Source organism: Cavia porcellus, unplaced genomic scaffold, assembly GCF_034190915.1.
Source record: "Cavia porcellus strain 051 isolate PalLab524CR breed Dunkin Hartley unplaced genomic scaffold, mCavPor4.1 scaffold_19, whole genome shotgun sequence".
Classification (NCBI taxonomy): Eukaryota; Metazoa; Chordata; class Mammalia; order Rodentia; family Caviidae; genus Cavia; species Cavia porcellus.
The window spans coordinates 44,359,901-44,375,968 of NW_026947502.1; the positions used below are offsets into that span (position 1 = coordinate 44,359,901).

The following is a 16,068-nucleotide window of genomic DNA, read 5'->3' on the forward strand; positions in this document are numbered from 1 at the left end:
TGCTGCTGCTGGCTCTGGGCTGGTCAGTGCCCCACTAGGCAGTAGCGCTACCCTCTCCCATACAACGTGATGGCAGCCTTGTACTGTGTCCTTGAGGGTGGCCCTGCCCACATGTGGCCCAACGGCAGCCAGTCTGGGCACTGCCTCCTGGGCACTGTGGGAGGCCTAGGCAGAAACTCCCTTTGGGGCCCTCTTGTGGGTCCAGGTTCAGCCTCGTCACAGTGCTTTGGGGTGATTCTATACCCAGGCTTCAGCCCTGCTCCTGCTACTTGTGTTTGAGCACTGATCCCCGCCCCCTCCCGGCATCAGGTGAGACACAGCTTGGGCTGGTCAGGTGTCAGGTTAGTAACTTGACCTCTGGCTCCAGGGCAGTCTTCCGAAACAGGGAGACTTTGTTTTGGGACAACAGAGACTCCCTCCTAAGGATGGTGGGGTGCTGCAGTTGTGCTCATCTTTCTCAAAGCCTGTCTGAAATTCAGCATTCATTCAGGGTCCTTTCTACTTGGGTCTGGAGTCTTCCATGGCTTCCACAGCCCTTGGATCTAGCTGGGTGCCTCAAGTGGTATGGGACTCAGAAAGGATCCTCAGTGCTGGCCCTGTGGAGCCGGTGCAGAGAAGGCTGCCCACATAACCACCTGCCAAGTGACACTAATTAGCACCCGTTCCCCTGTGATGGTGGCAGGGGAAAGAGCTGCTCCCCTTCCTGCTTGAAAGATAGGATAAGGAAGCTGTCATGGTCCAGTGGGTGAGAAGAAGCAGTACACTCTAAACCTCAGAAAATGCAAAGAGAAACCCCTTTTTCCATGAGTCTGCCTGCCACAGAGTGGAGGTCTGGAGAAAGGCCTGTGCTGTTCCCAGCTGGCTCCCCATAAAGGGGAGGCTGTGTAATCAAGGAGCCCAGTTCAGCTGGCCCTGAGGTCTGACCACTATCAATGCTGTGTCCAGGTCTGGCCCTTGGTGATGTCCCCAACCGGCAGCCCATTGGCATCGTCCTTACAGTACTGGGAGTGGTGGTCCTGGATTTCAGCGCTGATGCTACTGAGGGACCGATCCGTGCCTACTTGCTGGATGTGGTGGACAGTGAAGAGCAAGACATGGCCCTCAACATCCATGCCTTCTCTGCTGGTAAAGTGCCTGTGCCAAGGCAGGCTGGCGGCGGCTGCTCCCTGAGCCCATGTGGGTGGGGAAGAAGCACCCCCAAATTCATTGCTGACCCTCAGCATGTGGCTCTATCTCAGACACTGGCAGGCAGAGGGCATGGCTAGGGCTCAGGAAATAGCCAAGGCATTTTCCTGGCCACTGAACCCAGCAGAATGAGGGAACTAAGGAGCAGGGAAGAGGGAGAATCAAGTCAGGGCTGCTGGAGTGACCTGCTTGCTGGGTAGCCATACCTGGGTCCCTGCACTGACCACTGTCGTTAACTATGTTTAGGGAATAGCATTCAGTTCAGAGAGGCATGTATGGGGATGGTTTTTGTCTAATCTTGAGATTAATTTGCCCTTATTAAGTGGGCAAATTAATTTATTAAGTGGGAATTTTGTTAGGTCAGAATTCTCAAACTTGGAGCTTTTTTCTTATCTTTCATACCCTTTTCTCATTCCCCATCCCAAAACCTTGTGTCCTGACCTGCAACATAATTGTGAGGGTGCCCAGGCTCCCACTGAGGGCAAAGCCCTCCAGGCTATCCTGGCACTGGCCTCCCATAGTAGGCCTAGGAGCAGGGACCACAGTCTCCACACGGCTTACCTGCTCCTTCCCTCCTAGGTCTTGGTGGCGCCATTGGCTATGTACTGGGCGGGCTGGACTGGACACAGACCTTCCTGGGCAGCTGGTTCCGGACCCAGAATCAGGTGCTCTTCTTCTTTGCCGCTATCATCTTCACAGTGTCGGTGGTCCTGCATATCTTCAGCATCAAGGAGGAGCAGTACAGCCCACAGCAGGATCGAAACTCAGAGGAAGCTGCTGCCCTGTCCGGCGCTAGGCCTGGCAGCACCTTGACCAACACCTGCCTAAATGCCCTTGGTGGGGGCACGCAGGACAGCAGCCCTCCTTTCCCGGATGAGGTACAGTCAGAACACGAGCTGGGCCTGGACTACCTCAATGTGGACATCGTGCGCAGCAAGAGTGACTCCGTGCTACATATGCCGGATGCCACACTGGAGAGGGAACCCGAGCTGCCCTTCCTATACGACATCGAGCCGTCCATCTTCCAAGATGCCTCATATCCCAGCACACCCCGCAGCACCAGCCAGGAGCTCCCAAAAGCCAGGCTGCCCCATCTGTCCACCTTTCTCAGGGAAACCACCAAGGAGGATGATACCTTGCTTGATAATCACTTGAATGAAGCTAGAGTCCCAAATGGAAGTGGCTCCCCACCGAGAAACACCCTGAGCAGCAGCACCAGAGTGGACCTGAAGTCCTCAGCCACATCCAGCTCCATGAGGCGACGCAGACACATGTTCCGCCGTCAAGCCTCCAGCACCTTCTCTTACTATGGCAAGATGGGGTCCCACTGCTACTGCTACCGTCGGGCCAACGCAGTGGTCCTGATCAAACCGTCCCGCAGCATGAGTGACCTCTATGACCTGCAGCAGCGGCAGCGGCAGCGCTGCCGGCACCGGAACCAAAGTGGGGCTACCACCTCCAGTGGGGACACAGAGAGTGAGGAGGGTGAGGACGAGACCACCGTGCGCCTGCTGTGGTTGTCTATGCTGAAGATGCCAAAGGAGCTGATGCGCCTTTGCCTCTGCCACCTGCTCACCTGGTTCTCTGTCATCGCCGAGGCTGTCTTCTACACTGACTTCATGGGCCAGGTCATCTTCAAGGGGGACCCCAAGGTGAGCAGTCTGCAGGCCGGGAGAGGGTCTTCAGGTGAGGCTCATCAGTGGGTGGCCTTCTGTCTTGATGACTTCTTGTTGCTGAGATAAAATACTTGACACCAAAAGTTAAAGGAGGAAAAATTTATTCAGCTCACAGTTTTTATAGGTTTCAGTCCATAGTCGACAGGGTCTAAGGGTGGCACGTGGCAGAGTGGCAATAGTTCATGGCAGTGGAAGACAGCAAAAACAAGGGAGAGGTCAGATCTTTTTCTGACTCTTTATACCCGCCCTAGGGTGTAACGTTCACAACCTTAATCCTACCCAGAACTATCAATGGGCCAAACCAATCAAATGAAGTGTGCCTCTGAAAGGCTGAAGCTGCCTCTGAAAAAAAGCCTATAACCATATGAGGTGTTGAGGGGACACCTAGGCACAGATATTCCCAGGGTGCCCCACTGGCTGCCTTTGTGACCACTTCACGGAGAATACCTAGCAGGCAACTGGCTGGTCTATACATCTGTTCCACGGTCCAGTTGTCTGAGCCCAAGACTGGTCATAGTACGGTGCATGGGAACAGATGTGAGTGCCAACCACTTTCAGAGTTTGGAAGCCTGGATAGGCATGGCTTCAACCATCTATTGTCCTGACTGGACTATCCCAGAACTTGGCAGTTACGGTAATACTGCTGTTGCCCTTAGGGCTCAGCTGGTGGCTCTTTTGGGCCCCATAACATTAACCTGAGCTCACCTTGTAGCTATGTTGGCCACCTCTCCAGGAGAGCCATGATGGTCTCATACACACTCAGGGTCCATCTTCACCCATCCAGGGTCTACCATGGCAGCTCAAGAGGGTAGAGTCACTCCTACTGGTCGAGACCAGCCTATCTTTTGGGAGCAGAGGGTCTGCCTTTTATTGAGGGGATCACAGATGGGCCAGAAGAGACTGGAAGTGACTTATCAGACACTGAACTTGGATCCAGAGGTAATTCTGTTTGCTGGACTCTTAAACAGCTTGCCAGTGCCCTAATCCCAACCTCTTTCCGGAACAGGCAACCTCCAACTCCACCAAAGGGCAGGAAGCCTACAATGCTGGTGTGAAGATGGGCTGCTGGGGCTTGGTCATTTATGCTGCCACTGGTGCTATTTGCTCAGGTAAGAGGTGCCCAGATCAGGTAAGCATTTGCAGCTGGGGAATGCTCAGAGCTTGGAAATATGGAGTGTGAATAGGGACCTTATTTCTGCTAGGAATGGATATTTTCACACTCCCCTCAAATGCACTACTATGTGCTGTCCTACAGTGCTGTGCAAGTTGAACAGCACCTGTTAAGCATGTTGTTCGAGCCCTGCCAGCTCAGGGGTGCAAGGAGACCAGATCCTTGCCCAGGGATCAGCAGTCAAAGCAGGAGTCGCTGATCTAGGCGGCTGGACAAGGCCTCTTACAGTGCAGCTATATCCTTAAGCGGGGGTCAGCAGCTTTCCATCTTGGGACCAGTCCTCCTGGCTCATCTCTGGAACTGAAGAAGTCATGGTTGGGGTTCACTGCCTGCCCACACACTGCCTGAACCAAGGGGAGGAGGTCAACTTTGTGTTATCCTCATGAGGACTTGGGGATGGTCGATATGAATAATACCATGATCAATCAGGTGCCAACACCAGAGTGATTACATTGTTGTCACCACTCTAATGGAGAAATTCTTGGAGAGTGCATGGTGATAGGCCAGGTGAGAGAGATGTTGCTTACAACTGCTGGCCTAGATTTGGTTTCCACGAGGTGCTCCTGGGGGCGGGGGGGATGGGAAGGGGCTACCTTGAGTGGGCTGCTTGATCACTGCTCCTGTGGCCTCTCTCTGCAGCCCTACTACAGAAGTACCTAGACAGCTATGACCTGAGCATCAGAGTGATCTACGTGCTGGGAACTCTGGGCTTCTCTGTGGGCACCGCTGTGATGGCTGTGTTCCCCAATGTCTACGTGGCCATGGTCACCATCAGCACCATGGGCATCATATCTATGAGCATCTCCTACTGCCCCTATGCCCTGCTAGGGCACTACCATGACATCAAAGAGGTATGTCTGGCTTAGTGGTGCCCAGCTAGGATGGCATGAAGTGGCATCAGGCTCAGTCTGTAGCCTGTCTGGTCCAAAGCCTGGGCTCAGCACCCTGCTCTCCCCTGCACACAGGCTGAGCACTTCCTGCCCTTGGAGTGTCCCCTCTGTCTTCCATTCTGATGAATCCAGGATCTGTCAGTTGCTCTGGTCAATCCCTGGTTACAAGTCTCTGACTGTCCTGGCCAGCCAAGAAACATCTGGAGGCCAGTGTAGTCACTGAGTCAAGGCTGGGCAAGAGGCTCATTTTTGATGCTCGCAACCCAGGTGCAAGAGCAGGCCAAGACTCTCCAGCATAACCTCTAGGCCTTTAAAAGGGAGAGCAGGAAAATCCTAAATTCTGTTCACTGTCCTAATTTCTCATGCAGTTATTAAGGCAAATTACTGATTAGAAGCACACCAAACAGTGGTAATGAAAATCTAATGGCATTACTTTTTAACCACTTACCACTCCAATTAAATACAGGATGAACAAAAATGGTGTGTTCTTTTTTAAATTCTCATAAGATAACAGGAAATAAAAATACAACAATTATAGTCTGTACAAGGTGGTTGAAATTACACTTGCCAGGATAATGCTCAGTACATAAACACTGCCTGAGTGATGCTCAGCATAAACTATTAAGTGGTTAAATGAACTTTTAAATTGAAACATAGCAGACCACTAACTAAATCATAAGTAAACTGCTTCACTGCTTTTGGGGAGAACACAGTTGTATGAGCAATCCAGACAGAGGAAGGCCATTGCCAGAGCACCCTCATTCGCTGTCTAGCACCCTGAAGATGACCACTGCCCTAACTTCTAATACCATATATTCCTTGTACCTATTTCTGAATTTTCTATGACTATCTGGCTTCTTTTACGTCACCTCTTCCTGTGACTCACTCATTGCCACTAGCACTTTGTATATTTCCACCTTCCTGATGTGTCTGGGTTCTTGATCACATCCCCTGTGTACCAGGGCTTTCCTGACCACATGCCCAGGGTGCTTGGGTTCCTGATTATGGGATCCCCAGTGTAACTGGATCGTATCCCCAGTGTGACCCTGGGTGTTTGGCCAGTTGCCCCATGTGTCTAGGGGTCCCTGATTTACCCTCCTTTGGTGGGCTTGGTTCTTTCAATTCAGGGCTGTTCAGACATGCAAGCATTCCTCTTCAGCCTTCATGATACTCTGTGCTCTGCCATCTCTGCCTGGGGATGATATGTGTGGCTTAAAGTAGCAGGTTGAGGTTCTCCAACTCTGACTCTGTAGGGCCATCTTTTTCATAAACTGCATCCTGACATAAAGGATGTGCAGGTGCCTATGACCCTTTGTCCTTCTACTCTTTGAGAGATATCCCACTCTCCTAATTAAAGTAATTCTGGAATAAGTCCTCAGATTCTGTAGTGTAAGCTCTTCACTGAGAGTGAGTATCTTGGCTACTTTTACCTGTTTTATTTTTTAACTAAATGTTAGATTCCTTCTGGGCTTTCTTTCCTTTATAGAAAACACACTGACTTTATTTGTAGATCAGTTTGGAGAGAATTAATAACTGTACTGTAATTAATAACTGTACTGTACTTTCCATCGTCAACTTCTTTTTTTAATTCTCATAGCTCACTTCTAGGTTCTTTTGGACTTTAAATATGCAACCATGTCACCTGTGCATTATTTTAGTTCTTCCTCTCTGTATCCTGATACATTTCCTCTTTTCCTTGCCTTCTTGCAATGTCTAGAACCTCTGACATAATGTCAAATAAAAGTAGTGGTGGTGTTGAGTTTGCTCTTTCAAACTCCAGTGGCAGGTCCTTACTGTCTTGCTAGAAAAAGCAGTGTTTTAAATTGGAGTTTCCTGGAAGTTTGTCCACTTCATCTGAACTTGGCAATTATTTTTTATCTTTTTTTTTTTTTGAACTTTGAAAATCATTGGCATTAAAATGTTTGTATTTCCTTGTAATGCAATACAACTTGTACTGATACTGTTTTTTTCATGATTGATATTATTCAGGAGTTTGTTGATTGTGTGTTTTCAGAAAGCCTTTGGTTTATTTAGTCCTCTGTTTGCTTTGCAATTTATTGGTTGCTGCTCTTTATTGTCCCTTCTGTTATCTCTTGTTTTAGTTTTCTGTTTTCTAATTTCTTAATTTGATTTCAGCCACACATTTGCATTTGAAGCTACTGATTTCTCTCTACAACTACCTTTAGCTATAGTCTGCAGGTTTTGTTCTGTTGTGTTCTCCATCACTTGAGTTTTCTCATTTTTGTTATGATTTCTGTTATGAGCCATTATTTAAAAGTATGTTGATGAATTTCTGACATTTGGGAGAATTTGCCAATGATTGTGTTAGTATTGATTTTTAATTCTTCACAATCTGGTAACATACTCTTCAATGATCTCAGCCCTTAAAATTAGTTGAGACTAATAACCCTTTGTGGTGCAGAGTATCTGCAGGTATTGATAAATGTTCATTATTTACTTGAAAAGGAAGTGTATTCTATACTTTGTGCTCTGTCTGTTTCAGTTAGATCAATTTTGCTCATTGTTTCATTCCTCTGATCTTTTACTGTTTTTATATCTGCTTATTTTATGAAAAGTTTATCAAAATCTTTTTCCACTATGGTTGTGGTACATACAAATACATATACACACATACACTAGAATTGCCTTGTTTCTTATCTTCTTCATGGACTGGCTTTTCTTGATTATCTCTAGGACAGCTTCCTTTGGGGACTTAGTATAACTATTAACAGGGAAGGTGTACCAGTGTTCTTTCCTATCTTGAGAAACACAGATGAAACTGCCCCTCTGTTTCCACTGGTCCAGTCTTCTTGGCCATGTGGTCAGCCACATGTAGTGTGGGAGATGGCTAGAAGTGCTGGCAATGAGTTGACACTCAGAGCTCCCCTGCTCTGGCCCCAGCGGGAGAACCCCCGGGCTAAGGGGAGTCATCAGTCTCCGTTGCTTTTTTCTTGCTGCTAAGATAAAATACCTAACACCCAAAATGAAGGAAGGAAAGGTTTATTTCTTACAGTTTTTGGAGGTTTCAGTCCATACACCTGGCTCCAAGGCAAGGTAGCATGGCTGAAAGGCAACCGTTCATGATGGCTGCAAACATGACAAAAGAGAAAAGCATGCCTCCTTCCCTCCCTTATGGTGAATGCTGGCCCACCCCTGGGCAGGTGCAGCACTCACATTGCCAATCCCAGCACTAGACAATGAACCAATCACAAATGCTAGACTTAGCCACTTCCATAACTGCATGAGTCTTGGGAGGCCACCTAGACACAAACCATAACTCATCTCACCTCAGTCTTGCCCTGCTACCCTTCCTTGAACTGGAAGTAGGTTCCAGGGAGCTTGTATCCTGATGGCATTGATGAAATTGCTTCCATTTGCCTCCTCTCCCAAGAGCTGGAACTTCTGCCTCTCCTGCCTGCAGACTCCTACTGTATGGCCTCTCATGAGTGTGTTCTTTTCTCTTGCAGTACGTCCACCACAGCCCCGGGAATTCGAAGCGAGGGTTTGGCATCGATTGTGCCATCCTCTCCTGCCAGGTCTACATCTCCCAGATCCTGGTGGCATCTGCCCTTGGGAGCGTGGTTGATGTGGGGACTGTCCGTGTCATCCCCATGGTGGCCTCCGTGGGCTCTTTCTTAGGCTTCCTGACAGCTGCATTCCTAGTGATCTATCCTGAGGTATCAGAGGATTCCAAGGAAGAACAGAAAGGCCTGTCTGGGCAACCCGCTGGTGACGGTGAAGGCAGAGACAAGCCCACGGTCCTGAAGCTGTCTCGGAAGGAGGGTCTGCAAAGCCCTGTGGAGACTGAGTCCATGGTCTGAGCTCTGGCTGACACATTCCACATGGGAGGCAGGTGGGGAGGCTACCAGCCACTGGCATTGCTGGCGCTTTGAGGGCAGCACTGGCCAGCACTTCTTCTCCAAACAATCGAAGTTCAGTAGTTGTAGGTTAGGTTTGAGCTATTAGACAAAATTATTACACTAATTACTTTTTTCCACAATTAAATCATTTGAAATCTTTTTTTAATTAAAGAAGATCTTTTAATTTCAGCTGTCTTTTATTCTGCAGGTATATTATTCTGCATGTTTTTACATTGTAAAACATTATAATATAGTTAAGTAATTTAGAAAAAATGGGATTTTTGCATTTCTGAAATTACAATGAAAGTACACGACCTCTGATGTCCTGGGTATACGTGGCCTGGGCACTTCAGACAAGAGCAGTGTAGTCAGTGACTAGAGATCCTTTTCAGGGATCCCTCTGGCACCGCAGGTATGTGGATGCCCCTCAGATCTTGATACGTTCCGTTGGTGCTGCCGCTGTTGGAGAGTATTTTTCTTTATGATTATTTTAGACAAAATGTTTTTTTTTCTTTTTTATCACTATGGTTTTCTTAGAAGAACAGCATCTCCTTTCCCTCAGAGAGTTTGACACATCATGCCCAGTGGCGCTATGCCCAGGCACAGCCACACACCAAAGTTGGAGAGGGCCCCTGAGGTGGCCATGGGCCAAAAGGCCCAGGGCAAGACGTACACCAATCCCCGGATGGAATTTGAACTCTCAAATCCAGTGCTGCTTACATCACCTGTGTGAGCAGGTCCATGTGCAGACCCTGCCTGGCTGTCCATGCCTGGAGCTCCTCAGCCCAGTCCCCAGGCTCCTCACTGCACTTTGACTCATCTGTACCTTTGCCGGAGAGCTGTGCACAGAGTTCCAGGTGGGCACTGGCTTGCAGCCCTGCTGCAAAGCTACCTCGAGCATGGAGGGCAGCAGCCTCCAGGAAGGGCACCTGAGGCCAAGCCTCCCTCGCTGCCATGGCAGGGCATGCTCATTGGAACCTGTCTGAACTCCTGTGACTTTCTCACCTGCTGACCCACTTGTCCCTAGGATTAGAACCAACACAGGGAGAAGCCAAGTGTCTGGAAGGCCCTGAGTGAGGGCTCAGCACGGTATTCTGGTTCCACATGCAAGTAAAAGTTATCAAATGCTGCAACTGTTTAGATATGTTTTTCAAACCATGGTCTCTTTATTTGAAACAGTTTCTGCTCTTCATACATAAATCGGTCAGTCTAAGCTTTCCAAGATCAGGAGAAAGAGGCCCTGCACATCACACAGATGGAATCACATCTTGTCATAGTTACTGCCAGTCCATGTTTTTAATAAAGTACTTTAAAATGCATGAGAGTCATGCTGCAATATGATCATTCTAAAGCAAATATATATATATATATATACATATACATATATACATATATAGATTTCAAGATGAAACTAAGCAGTTTTTAAATAAATTACTTGAATTTTCTGTGTATTTAAAGTAATGGCTTTTCAGCAGACTCCTGGTCTTGCTATGTGTCCTGCACTGATGGTGCTTTGTAAGTTGTGTGTTTTGTGTCAGAGGAGCAGTCCAGTACCTGTGTACAAGGAGGGTTCCTGCAGCCTGGGCCTCCATTAAAGCCCAGTCTTTTGGAGGACTGGCTTCAGGTCCCTAAGGCTTTTTCTATGTGCTAACATTTGGAATGGCCTGGAAAGTCTTGTGCTGAACACACAGCTGGCATGGTGGGAATCCTCCCACCAGCGGGATCCCCATTGGCTGGATTCTCTGACCTTTCTTTAAGGTGACAGGCATGTCTGGGTTCCCCTCTTCTGCAGGATATTCTTGACAAGTTATTCTATGCAACTTGATTCTTAGTAGCCTGAGATTGTAGCCCCTCCCTAAGACTTTGACCTGGGTTGTTAGAATTGGAGTCTGCTAGAGCTGAGGATCTTTCTTCTCCACCTGGCAACTAGGTGGAGTGTAGGTGGTGCCAAGCGTAAGAACACGGGCTGGGCTGAGAGTGGCCCCAAACAATCAAGATCTGAAACAACCAAACCAAGCACAGGGAACCAACCTGCCTTGTAGCCCACTCTGTGACCTAGTGGGCCACAGACACTGGTCCCCTGACAACTGCATGTGCAGGAGCCTCAGGCATGGCCTAGGCACTTTTCAGAAGAAAGGGGCTTGAGACCACAGCTGAGTGTGTTAGCCCTTGGGACCCCAGCCATGATTTGACCGTGATTTTGTGTTCACACCACAAGCCTTGTCAGAAGCCACTATTAGACTGTGAGCTTGCTGGAAAATAAGCCAGCAAGGAGCATGGCTGCTGTTTGCTCCGACATCTGTCTTGCTGTATGGGTCTGGTTAGTGTACAAGCCTTTGGGTTTTAGGTCCTAGGGTTGATGATGGGATCAAATTCTGGGAGGCAGACACAGGTGACCCAGAGCTCTAGTTATGAGTCACACTGGACACGGGAAGACCAAGTAACCAAAGCCTTTGCCTCAGTACTTCTCTTGCGGTGAGATTATTCAAGTTTGTAGTCACTTGGTACTATTGTAGTCACTTGGTTATTACATTGTGTCTTAAACCAAGAAGCAGGGATCATGCCTGCAGCTTGCTTTGGTCAGTCTGGCTTAGGTGTTGGTGTTTTTCTGTCACTGTGCCTGAGGTGCAGCCCGGGGATTGGTGGGTTTGCTGAGAGCCCCTAAGCAACTCACTGGTAGCTGTTACTTAAAAGGCACTGATGGGTGGCCTATGCTACTGGGATTGGCAGATACAGACCCAAGCAAGTGCCTACTCATGGCCAGTGCTGAGGACACATCCTGGAGTTGACTATGTAGCACTTTCAGGGTAGGTCTGCAAGGTCCCAGGGTAGCGTCCTTAGAGCATTTAGTGATGTGTATCTACAGTGTTTCAGCTGGTTGAGTACTGTATAATGAACATAAATTTAATATCAGGATAAGGTAGGGTCAGTATGATTGGCATTTTTGTGCCCTATAAAATTCAACTAAGTAAAGATTGTTTTAACAAGATGGCAGAACTATCCCTGTATAGGAATGTGATCTTAGGAAGTGACGGGGTTGTGGGCCACCCCAGCCATACTTTGACTAGTTCCCCTTGGTTGGTCAGTAGAATGGCACTGCCACTTTCCTGGTGGCTGGAGAGTTGGCAGTAAGCATTCCATTTTTCTCAGTGTAAAGCAGGTCCTCAGCACAAGTACAGACATGTCTGCTGCTTCAGACCTCAGCCTTGTAAGCCTCTGTCCCTGCAAGTGCCATGCTTGGGGGGAACTCTGTTCCCTAGAGGAGATAGGACAGTAGTGCCCTCCTCAGATGATCAGTAGCTTCCAGCAGTGCTCAGGGTATTTCCAAATGGCATTTTGCAGGAGAGGTAGATCTTGATAGCTCAGAAGCCCAGAGCTGATCCTCTTGGTCAGCAATGCAGCTACAGTGGCAACCAAGAGTGGCCAGACTCTTGTGAAGGACAATACTTTACTCCCTGGGATGGCGCTGACCTCCACAGCCTGCAGTGTTCAATAGCATGTTTGAAAAACACTCAGTGTGGTCTGAGTAGCAACATCAGCAATGGCGCCACCTACGATGGACACAGTTCTGAGATCTGCAGAGTGTGGCTGTGTACACCAGATACTACCAACCTCAAGAAGGATGCTCCAGGCTGCCCCCCTTCTACCTAAGCCTCTTTCCATCTTCAGCTACCAAAACTATGAACATGCAGACTGGCTGCCGTGCTCCTCTGACAGCTGCCACTGGAAACAAGCTCATGTGTATTTGCCTGTCAGTCAACACGCAGTGCTTCTGAGTTCTGCCATTACTCTGCTGCCAGTTAGGCCAGTGCAGGCTCCTGGGGACCCTGCCCAGCACTTCCTGAGTGTGGTATCAGCACAGGCCATGTTGACCAGGCCCTTGCACCCATGCTGTACTGGGTCCAGCCTACATACCTCTTGTCATCTCCTCGTAAAGTCAGCATCACCACATGTGCTAGAGCCCCAGCCTTGGGGTGGCCCCTTGAGCAATCCATCCTTGGACCTCCCAGAGAGCTGACTGGGGCACTGTGCTGTGTGCTGTGGACTGAGACTGCCTCTGGGTAGCAGCTGGCCCATTTGTTAGAAATGCCTGGACACCAGAGAAAGACCCCAGGCACCTCGGAACAAAGCTATTTAGTTCCATTGCGAACTGGCCACAAGACAAATCTTTATCAACTTATTAAGTTGGAGCACTATAATGATAGCTCTTGCTGATTTTAGCAATGATTCAAGTGTGTGTTAAACACATGATGTTACGTTTTATGAGGGAAAGGGATTATACAGAAGAGTAATATTGCACATGACTTGATTTTTTACTAGGTGAGCAATAGCAGCCTCCCATCTGTGTCTGTTTCTGCTCAGCCTTGAGGTCTTATTTTTTGTTTCTGTTTTTTTCCCCAACGTTGCGTTTTCGCCCATCTTTTGCCACATAAGCGTCTGGTGCATGCTGCACCGTTACATCACCCTGTCTTACGCACAGTTCAGTGTGTGTCATGCTGACTTCCTCCTGCACAGAAGAACCAGTGCTGAGGCCAGAGCCTTCCTGCTTCTGTTTTTGTATTATTGTGTGGTTGAGTCATAATAAACCTTTCCCTCCAAGATGATCATGTGGGTGTCTGTCACTGTCACTTTGCCAGGGCTGTCTATCATCCTGGAGCCTGGTAGGTCTAGTGTGCTAGGCACAACATGATCAGGCCCACAGGTAGGGGTGGGCACAAGGATGGGCTCGTTGATTCTTCGAGGCTCCCCATGCTGCAAAGCTGGGGCCCACAATGGAGGCCTCTGCTGGCTTGCTGGCTCTGGTAGGACTGATGCCTTGTGACCCCCTCGCTCGGGCCTGGTTTGATTGTTGGGTGGTGGGGTCCAGGGCCTCCAGCCTATTAGAAGACTGCTGGGTGCCCCTATAGAAAACATTTGAGAGAAAAAGGACTGGTTGAGGCTGATTAGCACATGCTTAAGTGACCGAACCATGAGGACAGTAGGTGACCCTTGGCCCCTGGTGCATGCAAGGTCCTGTGGGCCTGGAAGTGGATTCCCTTGATCTTCCTTGAGGAAAACACATCTGGATCTTGGGGCAACCTGCTAAGAAAGTTCTCACTGTCACAGCCAGTTGGTAACAGGAAATGAAAGCGAACAGGTCACAGCTAGTGGGGTTTGAACCCTGAACAGGTAGGTTTCTTTAGTGGTTTCTCTGGCCTGGAGCACCAGGTGTACAGGCAGATTGGGGCATGGGTACTGAATTGGGGTGGGTTGGGGTTGGGGCTTTGGTCTGCTTGGGTTCAAGAGGAAGGGAGGAGGGCTCTGAACACGACACTGTAGTCAGCGGGCCTGTTCCCAGGCCTAGAGACTGAAATCATTCACACCTTGAACATCTGCAGTAGCACAGGGCAAAAGAACAGGAAGGAAAATGAGGGCTCTGCACTGACCCTCACTGTCCCTAACACCCCTGCCTGGAGGACAGGAGAGGAGGTTCTGTGCCCCTTGCTGCACCTGGTGAGCCTGATCCAGAAGTCCTGCCTGCCAGAGAGCCAGAAACCTATTAGGAAGTCCTAGATGGAGGGGTGGCAACTGGGAAGGGCCTTTTATTGGAGGGTGACCTGGCCACCACACCACATTGCAGGGCTGCATGGAGATGTCACCTATAGCTGCTCATCTGGTGTATGCAGCAGGGAATGAGAAATGGCACCCATAAGGACCTCTCAGGGTTGGGGAGCATCTAGCCAGGTAGGGGACAGTCCCCAGCTGTGCCCCTTCCCTGGCCTCCCTTCACCTAGGACAGGAGCAGCCAATACTGCCAAGAAATCACCACCCCAAATCCCCTTCCAGTGGGCACAGCCTTCACAACTTGGTCCCCTCATAGGCTAGCGTTAAAATAATTTTTTAAAAAGTGGGGTCAGGGATTTAACTCAGTAGCCCAGGCGCCTGCCTGGCAAGTGTGAGATCATGAATTTGATCTCTGGTACTGAGAAAAAAATAAAAAGTGGACCACTATGTTGAGTTGTACCATGTATGATTTCTTCGGTTTAGCAAAATACTGATTTTCATTATTAGTGCCTATAGTTAAATGTTCTATTTTTTAAAATTCAATTTTAGTTCTGGGGATCAAACCCAGGAGTATTCTACCATGGAGCTGCATCCCCTCTCCCCTTTTTCACTTTAAGACACATTCTTGTGAAGTTGCCCAGCCTGGGCTCAAACTTGTCGCCCTCCACCTTAGCTGTGATTACAAGCGTGTGCTGCCAGTGCCCACAGTTTTTTTAAACTTGGGGCAAGTTTACATACAGTGAATGAAACAGGTGTCGAATGTGCCAGTCCGTGAGTGCTGACAGGTGCACACCTGTGAAACAGATGCCATCTGCTGAGGACATTTTTTTCTCCCAAAAGTCCTGCCTGGATCTTACACTTCATTCCCATGCAGATGGGTAACCACAATGATGGGTCCAACCACAGCAGGATAATTTTGTCTGTTTTGAAATTGTCCTAAATGAAAACGTAGTTTTTGGCTTTTGTGTCTGGCTGCTTTCACTCAGCAAAATGCTTTTGGGAGTCATGTCAGCACTTGTGTTCCTGTTCCTGTCTCCGATCTGGGGTGAGAGGACACACCACATCCATTCCCAGTTGATGCACATTGAGTATTTCTAGTTTAGAGCTATTACAGAAAAAAAAAAAAAAACTGCTTTGAACATTTGTAGATGTGTTTTCATTTCTTTTGGGTAAGTATAGACAGCTGTAGGATAGGTATATATCTAACAGAATCTACCAAACAGCTCTCCAAAGTGGATATGCTGTTTTTATCTAGCAGTCAATGTATGAGAGTTTTCTTTGCTCTGTATCTTTAGCTGCCTTGGTTATTAAGAGGCTTTGTAACATTAGCCATTCTGATGAGCATCAAATGATGTTTAATTAGTCATTTTCCTGATGATTAATGATGTCAAGCATTTTTTTTCAAACAGGCTACCATATAGCTTCATTGATGTCCTTTACACATTTATGAGTGGGCATGATAGTGCACACTTATAATCCCAGTGCTTGGGAGACTGAGACAGGACAATCACCTCAAGTTTGAGGCCAGCCTGGTCTATATAGTGAGTTCAAGATCAGCTTGAACCACCCTATCTAAAAAAAGTATATATTTACTAATTAAGAAAAAAACCACATTACTGATTTGTAGAAGCTTTTTATATATTTTAGATAAAATCCTTTTCAGATACAGTATTTCTCCCAGTCCATGGTTTCTTTTTTCATTTTCTAAATTATGTATTTGCATTAAGTCCAATTTACCAATT

General features: G+C 48.1%; 1 protein-coding gene across 5 annotated transcripts in view; it reads left to right on the plus strand.

Annotated features, from left to right (window-relative positions):
* The window catches only part of Slc45a4 (solute carrier family 45 member 4), a 75,609-nt gene extending 62,223 nt beyond the window's left edge, over positions 1-13,386 (plus strand). For 4 of the 5 annotated variants that reach the window (XM_063230985.1, XM_003473294.4, XM_013156116.2 and 1 more), the window contains 5 exons: positions 946-1,125; positions 1,765-2,837; positions 3,868-3,970; positions 4,672-4,883; positions 8,390-13,386. In XM_063230985.1, the coding sequence (XP_063087055.1) occupies positions 946-1,125; positions 1,765-2,837; positions 3,868-3,970; positions 4,672-4,883; positions 8,390-8,743 (1,922 nt within the window). In that variant the 3' untranslated portion in view covers positions 8,744-13,386. The remainder of the gene's footprint in view (positions 1-945; positions 1,126-1,764; positions 2,838-3,867; positions 3,971-4,671; positions 4,884-8,389) is intronic. The other variant, XM_063230986.1, reaches the window with a different exon arrangement.
* Positions 13,387-16,068: the final 2,682 nt, after the last annotated feature.